Source organism: Amblyomma americanum, chromosome 7 (assembly GCF_052857255.1).
Source record: "Amblyomma americanum isolate KBUSLIRL-KWMA chromosome 7, ASM5285725v1, whole genome shotgun sequence".
Lineage (NCBI taxonomy): Eukaryota > Metazoa > Arthropoda > Arachnida > Ixodida > Ixodidae > Amblyomma > Amblyomma americanum.
Genome location: NC_135503.1, coordinates 80,194,413 through 80,206,801, shown reverse-complemented (window position 1 = coordinate 80,206,801; position 12,389 = coordinate 80,194,413). Strand labels below are relative to the sequence as shown.

Genomic DNA, 12,389 nt, shown 5'->3' with positions numbered 1-12,389 from the left:
CGCTAAGGCGCCCGTGTGCTGTGCGATGTCAGTGCACGTTAAAGATCCCCAGGTGGTCGAAATTATTCCGGAGCCCTCCACTACGGCACCTCTCTCTTCCTTTCTTCTTTCACTCCCTCCTTTACCCTTCCCTTACGGCGCGGTTCAGGTGTCCAACGATATATGAGACAGATACTGCGCCATTTCCTTTCCCCTAAAACCAATTATTATTATTATTGGCCAGTGAGAAGGGTGTGCGCTCTGGCCATGAGGTACACGTGTATATTGTAAAACTGATCAACCATTTAAACTGCACCCACCAAGTTTTCAAAAAAATTACATATTGAAATCAGATTAGTTTTCGGGAAACCGGTTCACATCAGTAGTGTAAGCCTGTTGGAAATTATAAGACTGTGAGACTACTTCTAATCCATTGCCGACTCCTTACACCAATCGTTGTTATAATATACAAGCGTTCTCTCCTTTCTGGCTGCTTCTTTTTTGTTGACAAATTCTGGTGTCTCAGCTACGAGAAATTGCATTGTTTACATGGAACAAGTCAAGCAATGACTCAGAAGAGCAGGAATGCACATATTTATTAAGACAAAGCTAGAAAAAATGGAAAAGATGAAAGTAACTGGTCACATAAGTAGGCCGTCGATCAACGAATTGATTAGGTGACTGGTTCCAACTCCGCCTAATCGCATGTACCCATAAGGGTCCCCTCGCGTTCTATGAATCCAGCAGGAGGATATTTAACGGTAGAGTTTTGCGGGGAATATCATAGTAAAGAGAATATCCTTCCTGAAACACTGTCATTCAGACATTCTAATGCAGAGTGATAACAAAATCAATGAAATAATCTATTTTTATGTGCGCACCGAACTCAAGATTGATTTTTAAATGGAGTAGTTTTGCATGTTACACCGACATGTGCGAAACTATTTTTTCTTACAAAGGTTAAAGTCGATTAGATCGCATGTGGAAAGTAGCGCAATTACAGCAAATTGTAATCGTTTCCTAGAGTAAACAAACAACAGCACTTTTTCTTCATTTATGGCAGTAATCATTGTGCGGTGAGGCATTAGAGTGAGGGAGGGAAGGAATGGCAAGAACAACAACAGATAAAAGCAACGAACCTTTTTAAGATGATGTGTTCCGCTTTGCGAATGCGATACATGAGGGTGCGTTAAAATGACGCGTATTTTGTCAGTACTGAACAAGGTGAGCACGTGTTGAAGGTACTCTCATCAAAATGAGTTTCTTCGGTACAAGTCTTTTCTAGACTCCTAGTTGCCTTCCGGCGCCACCGTGGCGATCTTTTCTTGCACAGGAACATGGTACACTATACAAAAGGCACACTGCTATACCCCATTTGTTCATATAGCGCAGTTATAACAATGAAGACCGATATCAAAACATGCACAGAGACAGCGCTCGAGCTTCCAAGAGCGGTTAGTTCCTCGAACAGCTAAATTCTAAGCGACAGTCCATACAGCGATCTAGAATGTCCTTCATTACAAAGGCACTTCAGTGTAGAAGTAGAGTAAAATACATCTAAAGCAAAATGCGTCCTGACGCTGATTACATATAATGAGTGTTAGAGGAGGAAGGAAACGCCACAAAAAGAAGCGAAAAATTCGCTCCATAAACAAATGAATCCAAGAAATGCCTAATGTCTGCACCAAAGCTGCGGTTATGTTTAATCGAACATGTTGAAACAAGGATGCATGCACTACGACTGAGATTAGAAATTTTTCACGTTAGGGTTATTCTTTGTAGGACAACTAAAAGCTGTCACCTAGACGAAAACAGATGTCTGTGAAAATTCCTCCGCCATGAATTTCGCCGCAGAATCCAGGAAATGCTGGCTGCTCACTGCATATTGTCTAAGACTGATCATGAACACGAAACCAAGCTAACAAACAAAAAACCTTAATGTGCAACTTCTCCGGCGAATTCTACTGGAAAAATCCACATTTCTGCAGTACGCTCATATTAGACCCTGCGTCACAATGGAACGCCTCAGCAAAGGGGCGGAAGCCCATTACGGCCTTGTTGCAGGCTCTTGCGGACTGTCCGTGTTGCAAATGGCACATTCCGAGACACATGGTTATGAAGAAAACTTGAGCCTCGCTCATCTTCATGAAAAGCTTGGGCTCTCCCTCGACTTGCTTAGCAGTGGCCTTGAGGTACGCCGTGTACGCCACCTCAAGAGCAGGCGTCTCTAGAAAGAGATTCACCGCACCCAGGCACGTCACGCGCTTAGAATACTCGGCAGCACAAGCTCTCGAAAGCCATCGGTGCGTAACGCTGCCGTACGCGTCAACTTGAACCCCTGTGCAGTCCAGAGCTCGTACAATCTCTCTTGCGTATTGGTAACCGAGGCCTCCGTAAAGCATTGCCTGGGTCCCGGACCCATAGAACAAAGTTCTCGACAAGGCTGCCATGGAGACGTGCACTGCATTCATCACGTGTGAGTAACTGAATAATGGCTCGGCGTAGCTGCCAGGCGCGCCGAGGAGCTCCGCGCATTCTTGAGGGCCCCGCGCGATGTACTTTCTGATGGCATCTCTTGTCGGCACCCAGTATGCGCTGAGGGAGGTGGCCCTGTCAGGGCAAAAGCGGTAAATTTTGAAGAGTCCGCCGTCGGTCAAGAGCTCATTGCGAGGCCAAACCAGAGTCTGGATGCCTTCAAGCTTTGCAATGGCTATGTTCTGGCTTCGCCACTCCAGCCAATCCGCGTCTCTCATCAGCTGCACTGCTGCTTGCTGCACTGACCTGAGCAAACCTTCGATGGATTCGCGTTCGTCGGGTGTCAGGCGCGAGACAGCAAAGAGTGCGTTGACCAACAATTGGTAGCTGGCTTCCACCACAAAGGAGCAGTATCGAAGTCGCGTCTTTGTGTTAGGGCCAACGCTGTGCGACGGTGACCGAGACGGGTCGGCTATTGGGCCGTACACATCCCTGAAGAGCCAGCATATATGCTGCAGCAACTCGCTGTTGTCATACCTGGCGAAAGCCGCGTTGCTAGCTTCCAGGAGACGCGCTTCTTCGAAGATGATCATGTCTTGGGGAGAAAAGTTCCGGTTAGATTTAATGTGCTGGTTAAGCAATGGTGTCATGTTACTGGCGAAATTGGCGTGGTTAGAGGCATCTGCAAGCGAAAAATGACTTGGAACGTGTGTTCCGGATAGGTCCGTGTTCAAAAACATGCCGAAGATGTTCATTCTAGTCTTGAGATGACGAGAGATGACACTGTCGTTGGCGCGAACGTCCTTCGTTTCGCTCCAGCGTTTGCGGTACTCTTCAGTGCCATTGATTGCCTGTAGTTGTGCTTGCCACTCTGCCATCTGAGGGTTGCGGCTGATGAGCACTCTAAGAACTGGATGGAAAGTGGTCGGAGGCAATACGGCAACCCGGAACCACAGCGGCGCCTGCCAGTTGTATGCGATGTCCAGAAGAACACCAAATGCGCTTGTCTCCGGCTCACGCGGTTCGAGCCATCGTAGTCCGAGCATCTCCATGAAATGCGTCACGCTGTCAATGGTCGATCGGTCTTGAGTCATGCAGCCATTGTACATTGCGGCAGCTTTCCTACCCGCTCCCAAAAGGTTTGCTCCGTCTTCTATTAGCTCCTTAAGTCCGTCAAGCCAGCGCTGGTACATAGACGGAAGCGTCGTCGTAGCTGCGTCCACGGAGAATGGTTCTTTTGCATATTGCTCATGGTGTGGGCAAACGAACGCGCCAAAATCTTCGCACGGGTCCACGCTTTTGTCAAGAACGGACTGGAAGTGCATCCTGTGTGCTCTGCAGTCCTGCGACGCGCACAGACGTCCGCCTTCCCCTCTCCCTTTCTTTGATTGCAGCAGCGCTATGACTATGCACAGAACTATGAGAAAAAGGCAGCAGAGAAATACAGTTGCCTTGGTTTCCATTCGTTGCAAGCTTTGTGCGAGACGGCTGGTTCCTCGTGCCTCATCCTGCAAAAGAAAAAAAACAACTAAATAACGCATACAGAGCGAACCCGCAACTGCTTTTGTGTCAAGAGAACTTCGGATAGGTATTTTTCGGATCATTATCGGGAAAGTAAAAAACCTGAAAATCTGACCGTATTCTGCTCAACAAAACGGTCTTTCGTGTGATGCCAGGGCAGAAAATACCACAGTACCACTTTTCTCACAGACACTGAACCGCTCGATTGCGGTCAGAAAAATGATAAATATGGGTATACCTGTGGCGTATATGCGTGGTTTGCTCCGCTCAACGGCTTTGACTGTGCTATCTTTAGTGCGAAGCAAGGAAGATGTGCAGTTGGAAAGCAATAGTTGCACGTAATGCTGTTATGATTGTTGACTCGAACTGTTCTTTAATAACGGTCGCTGGGGCGCGGGCTGAGGGTATTTGTTTCGGGAATGGGGAGGGTTACTCCTTGATTCTCAGGATGAGACTATTTCCGTACAATCAGAAGAAATTCCCTGACTTGCTCAACACTTTTCTCAACTATAACCTTCCTTACTGTATTTCTACCCAATGATAACAGCAGTCCGTAGCTGCGACCGTTTTCGGTTCAGACCGTTGTCTAGGGTGCGTGCGGGTGTGGGCACTGCCAAGTTTATTTGACAGGTAAACAGCTTTTCTCAAAGATAGCCTTCGTTTTTGCTTAGTGCCTGTCTGCTTCTATTCAGCGTTCTATGATCTGTTGTGCACTTGGCGGATTGTCGAGCGGCTCGCCGTAATAGAAAAACCTTGCTGCACTGCCACAATAGTTTTCCGTTGCACGCCAAGAAAGCCTTGTTTTAAGTATACTTCTGCAAGATCTGAAACAGATATCGTAGCGATTGCACCTAATCACGATACCTTAGCGCCGACACAACTACAATTAAGCTACTGAAACACGGCATATCCGTAACAACGTAAACGGTACAGTACTTGAGTGCCACAGATATTCACATAAGTCATATTCCGGGAGAGAACAAAGGTATATTACTGCAGTCGGTTGGAAGGCGCTAGACCTACTTCTGCAGGGCAGTAATGATTCGTTTCCATGATGCACCCCAGCGTGGCACCACAAGCGTCGCGCCTTGATGCCTATGCTGAACTTCACAGTAGCATATTGCGTATCCGAAAAGATCAGGGTAGAACAGATGTCACGCTTTGAGTTTAGTGCTGCGTAGATCCATAATAATTGTTGAACGTTTAAGCCCTGATGAATTATACTAGCATGCGAAGCCAATTCCGCAAGCATTCCTTAATAGTAAAATTAGTTTTAGGTAATAAGTGGTACCGCAGTGTCACCGTTTTGGACGGAGTAGTGACATCATTGGGTGTCGCCTCTGATATACGAGCTTTAGAATGAGCGTCACGTGTGCTCTCTTTTGACTGTAATTATCTTGAGGTGTGTGCAGTATGCGTGCATGCTCCTGTCATAGTAACCAGTTGACAAAAGCCGTAGTGTGTGCCGCTCTCCGCGTGTCAGCCTTTGTTTTTTCGCGTTTACACATATTGAAATTCAAATGCATCAACTTGGACAAACTAGAGTCCTACTGCACAGTCCGAATGGATTTACTGATTTGATTTTAGATATTGATTATTTGATTGAAAACACGCTTATTCCTATTCTTCTCCTTCTACAAACGTTCTGCTGCAAGGAATTGAGTGGTATGGTGGATTGGGGAAGCAGCGTCGAAAGGGCGTGAATGAGATAGATTGAACCTCGTTATAACGAAGTTGAAGGAACCCACCGATTACTGTGTAATAACCGTAGCTTCGTTATAGCAGATGTTGACCGAGCTTCCAAGGAGAATCGTCACTTCTTCGTTATATCCATTAGTTATTTATCAACCCTTTCGTTATAATGAGGTTAGGCGGTATGGTTCCTTCGACCTTCAATCTTGCCCTTCAAAGCCAGTAGCAAAACAAATTCAGATTTTAACTGCTTTTATATCTCACCACAGTTACATGGAGATTTATTTACTGCTTTTACGGTACACAGGGCCTGTCAAGGTGCACATTATTGCCATTATTATATATAGATTAAAGACCTCCTCACCATGTACGTCGACTGGGCGAGGACGGTTGTGAAACCGCTGGGCAGGTCAGTGAAGTCCGTGAACAAGCTGAATCTCCTCCTTCCTACGGAGGAAAGGGATGCACGGGAGTTTCGGTGCATGCGAGGCACCCGAGGGTACTCATCGGGTTCGATGGGCTCCGGCATCACCTGGCGGAATGCAAATGAATTTGATGACCTTAGCGTGCTAAAACTTTCCAGAGTATAGCAGTTCAAACGAATTACAGTCCTATGCATATACATATGTGTATGCATGTAATTAGTAGCGCCGTGGACTAAAACTTTCCAGAGTATAGCAGTTCAAACGAATTACAGTCCTATGCATATACATATGTGTATGCATGTAATTAGTAGCGCCGTGCTGGTACCTTTTTCGACAGGCTATTTTGAACACAACTGACTACGATCTACGTTTAGCAATGAAAATCGCTCTTAAAATCCGTCAAATTTCAGTCCACGAGAGCTTATACCCGTCGGCGTTTTTTTCATTTTCTGAGATGAATGGCATGCCACTTTTGTCACAGAAAATACATATCCCGGTTGGTTGCACCCTATAAGTAATATTCCGTGCCGATTTCACAAGGTTTCAAAGCATATTACTTAGACCCTATGAATGCGCCTGAGCGGCGTCAAGCAAACAAGTCAGCTGAGATGCATCAGTGATGCCAAGGGTGTTTTGTTTCGCCGCCTGTTTTAATGTACTCGCGAAAAAAAGGTCTCTGTCATAACAACGATATAAAATACTACAAATCCGATTGTTTAAGGCAAGCAGAAAAGAGGTCTGGTGTGAAGCTGCACACGTGAGACCAATTCTCAGCTCAGCTGAGAAGACACCAACCACACGTCAACTCATGTAGTTAATGCATGATTAATGTTTCTTTTATACCGAGAAGGAAGTTCAATAACATTCTTAAGGCCGCATGTGGCAACTTTACCTAACAATACTGCCAGTTTGAAACTGGATACTCGCGTTCTAAAACGTTAATGGCTAGGCTCACCTGTACGCACACTCTAGCGAAAATGTTTGTAGCATGCGCGTGCCCTAAGCAAGGGTTTGAGGTTTTGCTTTACGTAAAATGTGCATATGGTGTGTATACAAGTGTCCTGTATAAATTGGTACATACCAGTGATATATGGTGCGCCGGCAATGTGGGCTGTGCGACCGAAGGGACATCGTCAAGCTGACTAAAGGAGGGCGCGCGTATTATTGAGACTGGCTTGGGAACGTCGGCGATGTCGTCAGACTGTTGTGACGGGGACGCAACTGCCGGTGATGCGGACATGGAGACAGCGGTGACGTTGTAAGGCGCCGGTGAACCCAGAACATCAGCTGGCGAGACGGACTTGGAGACCGCGGAGACGTCCTCATGCTCTTGCGACGCGGACATCACTGGCGAGGAGGAGGACTTGGGCAAAGCGGTGACGTCGTCAGGTGACTGTGACTCAGGAACAGCATTAGGCGAGATGGGTTCGGAAAGCGGTAGGTCGGCAGTGCAAGCGCCTCGGCTATTTTGATGGCGGCCGGTGGCTTCGGCGCTGCTCGAAACGATTTCTCCCCTCCTGGGCTCGTCCTCGGCGACCGCGGAAGCGTCGGACGCCGACACCTCACCGTGCTTGCCAGTGACATGTGAAGTGAGATACTTTGAATGTCCCGTCCGCCGTTTCTTCACATTCTGCAGCGTCGACATTTTCGACTGGTACGCTCAGTTGCAGATTCTTCTTCCACTTCTTCTTCATGCCACGCTAGCACGAGGCATGGCAAACAGATAGAGCGGCCGAAATAGCATTACTGCTACAGTACAAGTCACAATGCAAATACAGTGAAATAATATTGTTATAATATTTGTACAAATCCCGCTAGAGATAAACTAACAAGCGAATGTATGAAAGCAAAAGTTGAGTTGCGAAAAACTATGACAACAAACGTATAATGAACGAGAGGAAGGTCGGCAGGATAAAATGAGATAATGCTTAATGCATGGATTCGTGCTACGCAGAAGACGATAATGAGCGGGCAGTGTGGCGGCACGGGTTGCTCGTGCTTCTCGGATATACCGTCATCATCATCATCATAATCATCAACACCATCATTATCATCATCATATTATATTGTCTCGGACGCATACAGTCGGCAAGAGACAATTTTTCTAGACTCTGAGCCTCCGGATTAGTGCCTTCGTAACAATTGTTGTTTTTACTTTGAGTTCTCGGTCTTCGTTTGCTGCTTGTGCAGGCGCACGCTAACTCTGGTAATTTTAGTTGGTTTCAGCACAAATGAAGAAATTTGTCGACGAGTTGCTGGGCGCCAATATTAGCGAATCCCGCTGTGCGATAAAAGAAATGAGTGGTGAAAAAAAGTGCCTCGAAATTTTATTTGCTTTTTTTTATTTCTAGCCAGCGTTCTTTCTTTACGACCGTCACTGGAGGGGCGCACCACTTTGTGTTCGCCTTGCGGGAAGAATGGCTTTGTGGCTGCTGGCCACTCTCGAATGCGCTGCTTGCGAACCATTCGTATCGCATGCCGACGGTCGAAATTGCTCGGAGCGATGTACGGACGTCACTCGTGGAATAAATATACTCGCTGAATTGAAATGTTCCTATAAAAAAGTCCTACTGCCCTCCAACGGTCTGTGCTTGGTCACGTGACCTCTCTGGTGCTAAATGCACGGGTCATCCTTTCGCGGACGAGTGCTCGGTTTAATGCAAAATTTGGTACTTCCGATATGATGAGATTGGAAAAAACTATGCATTTGCAATAAACAGTTGCGGCATCCGCTGGAAAATGGGAGTTGAAGGGAAAGTCGTGTGCGGCAGAAAAACCTTTTGCAAAAAGTATTTAAACAAGAGTTAAATCTCCATTCATTATTACAGCGCAAGGACGGCACAGAACAAGAAGGGGATACAACAGCGCTGACTGTCAACTAAGTTTTATTCGAGACCAGTAGGGTTTTTTATACCACCTGGTGATCAAAACAGGAAAAAACATACAAGAATAGCTGTAGGCATGCGCAAGGGTACAAGAACGGCGGTTATCCGGCACGTGTTAGATTTCACATTCTAGATATTTCATCTCTTTCTGGGACAATGCCACGGATGGTGCGCTTATGCACTCGTCCTGCAGTCTTATAATCATAGCAGCTTCTATTATTTTTCTTGTTAGTGTGTCTCGGTGTTTCCCTGTGACACTGCATTGCCTGTACATCGGTTCACATTTATCCTCGCTGTCATCTTCTGCGCTGCAGTCCCTGCAATGTTTGGCTACGTGGCCTGAAGTAGCCACACGTGCGACATTGTCACTGTGCTCTTTTAGCCTTTTGTTGAGACAGCGCCCAGTCTGCCCGATATATTTTTTCCCACAGGACATGGGCAGTGAATACACCACACCTTCTTCACAAAGGACAAAATGATCCCCGTGCTTAACTTTACACCTGCGCGTTTCGTTAGTCGTGCAGTGAACTTTTTTGCACAAGCTGGAAAGCTTTTCCGGCGCTGAAAATACTACGTCAACGCCTGCCCTACTTCAAATTTTTCGGAGGTTGTGCGACACCTGATGGAGATAAGGCAAAACAACAACCTTTCTTTTTTCCCTTTGCCTGACCGGTTCGCTAGTGTGGCGAGGTCTCGGGTTTTTTAGCTGCTTTACTGCCACTGACACTAGTACATCGGACGGATAACCAGCCATCGTAAGGCGATCAACTTGTTTCGCAAAGCTTAGTTCCATACTATGCTGGAAACACTTCTTTAAAACATTATTAAAAACACAATGAATAATGGCCCTTTTTACAAGTTTCGAATGGGCTGATGCATATGGCAGGATGGGTTTTTTTGCCCGAGGCTCGTACGACCAACACACATGGGACAGAGTGAAATGAAGGGCGAGATCTAAGAACCTGATAGAATCATTAAGTGGGGTTTCATGTGTTAAAACCAGTGGTTTAAGACACTCTGTGAATACTGAATGAATATTTAAGAACTGCTGCTCAAAACTGAGGTTGTCATTCTGTACTAACACAAGGTAATCGTCAACAAATCTGAAAATGCGGCACACACAGAACCCTTCCAAACGATCTTGCAGTGTTTTGTCACGCAAGGCCAAAAACATATCCCTAAGAACCGGGGCTAGGCACGAACCAATACATATCCCGTCCTTCTGAATGTACATATCCCCATTCCATTCTACAAAAGTCGAACAAAGATAAAACGATAACAATTCTAGGAAGGCATCGGCGGAAATTCCGCACTCGTTTTGGAAGGCTGTAACACCATGCTTTTCGATGTGCTTATTTACAGCTGACAAGATTTCCGCCTGGGGAATTGTGTAATATAAGTCTTTTACGTCGACTGAAAATACCTGCAGCTTTTTATCGTGATCCCATCCTTTTAGGAAGGTGATTACTTCGTCAGAATTTCTTATTCTAAAAGGGTCATCGATCGTTAAAACGTTGAGTTTCTGTTGCAAGTATCTTGGGACGTGCTTCTGCCATGTCCCTGCTTCTGAAACTATTGCACGAAACGGCCAGTTGGGTTTATGGGTCTTTGCAGCGAAAAAAATCTCAAGGCTGCTCTTGTGGCAGTTCTCAATCATACTCGACAACTTGTTTAAATTCAACTTGTTGGTAAGCTTTTTTGCTTGGCTCTTAATTTTCGACATTTTTACATCATTGCGTTTGTCAAACACAGCAAGGACGCTGTCTATTGCTTTTGACATGTACACATCTCGGGTTAAAACAACAAAACCTCCATCCTTGTCTGCAGGAAGAAGAGACAGCGAGTTATCTTTTAACCAATTAACTGTTTTGAACAGGGGAAGCTTCCTGCCTGCCTGTCTGTGCTTTGCTAAAACGTCGACACCTTCAGAGATGCAACGGTCTGCTTCGGTCTTCTCCGCGCGTCGGGAAACTTGTTTTACCATAGCCAAGAGCTCCGCTCTCGATGCTTTTGGCTCGACCGCAAACTTGGGCCCCCGGCCAAGGACTTGCCTGATGTTGTCGGGAAGGGAGATGCCCTCCATGACGTGGATTCGTTGCCCGGTAACTGGAGTCCTCTTAGGAAGAAGTGCACGAAGCGCTGGGAGGGTCTGTTGCCAAAGGAACTCGGTGGTGCGGTCAATGGACCGTGATAAATGGGCCACTGTGCATTCGAATGTTCTGGCCCAGCATGGAACTGTACCAAAACCTTCAAGCGCTCCTTGTGCGCTCGCACTTGCTGAAGCCATTCAGACTTGCTCGCACTTGCTGAAGCCATTCAGACCTGAGAATCTTGCAGAGTCTTCTCTCATGGCTAGCTGAAGGTTGTACGCCGCCAAATAAGGCCGATACATCAGGTGGCAGGATTCTCTTGCGAACGCAAAACCCGAGTGAACGTGCTCGGCAAGCCGCCGCGGCGACTACTGGTATCACTTGAAAGAGATCAGGAACACATGTAAAAGAGCCCTTTGTACTAGAAATAAAGGTCCATAATACAACATTTTGGGCGAGTTGGTTACCTACATTCATTATTACAGCGCAAGGACGGCACAGAACAAGAAGGGGACACAACAGCGCTGACTGTCAACTAAGTTTTATTCGTGACCAGTAGGGTTTTTTATACCACCTGGTGATCAAAACAGGAAAAAACATACAAGAATAGCTGTAGGCATGCGCAAGGGTACAATAACGGCGGTTATCCGGCACGTGTTAGATTTCACATTCTAGATATTTCATCTCTTTCTGGGACAATGCCACGGATGGTGCGCTTATGCACTAGTCCTGCAGTCTTATAATCATAGCAGCTTCTATTATTTCTCTTGTTAGTGTGTCTCGGTGTTTCCCTATGACACTGCATTGCCTGTACATCGGTTCACATTTATCCTCGCTGTCATCTTCTGCGCTGCACTCCCTGCATCTCCCTTCCCGACAACATCAGGCAAGTCTTTGGCCGGGGGCCCAAGTTTGCGGTCGAGCCAAAAGCATCGAGACCGGAGCTCTTGGCTATGGTAAAACAAGTTTCCCGACGCGCGGAGAAGACCGAAGCAGACCGTTGCATCTCTGAAGGTGTCGACGTTTTAGCAAAGTACAGACAGGCAGGCAGGAAGCTTCCCCTGTTCAAAACAGTTAATTGGTTGAAAGATAACTCGCTGTCTCTTCTTCGTGCAGACAAGGATGGAGGTTTTGTTGTTTTAACCAGAGATGTGTACATGTCAAAAGCAATAGACAGCGTCCTTGCTGTGTTTGACAAACGCAATGATGTAAAAATGTCGAAAATTAAGAGCCAAGCAAAAAAGCTAACCAACAAGTTGAATTTAAACATCTAACACGTGCCGGATAACCGCCGTTCTTGTACCCTTGCGCATGCCTACAGC

At 46.4% G+C, this 12,389-nt stretch overlaps 1 protein-coding gene across 1 annotated transcript; it reads right to left on the bottom strand.

Annotated features, from left to right (window-relative positions):
• Positions 1–1,940: 1,940 nt before the first annotated feature.
• LOC144097850 (neprilysin-2-like) lies at positions 1,941–7,737 on the bottom strand. The gene is made up of 3 exons (XM_077630463.1): positions 7,174–7,737; positions 6,032–6,199; positions 1,941–3,962 (listed from the first exon to the last, which is right to left on the bottom strand). Exons 1-3 carry the CDS (start codon positions 7,735–7,737, stop codon positions 1,941–1,943), a joined length of 2,754 nt encoding a protein of 917 aa, XP_077486589.1.
• Positions 7,738–12,389: the final 4,652 nt, after the last annotated feature.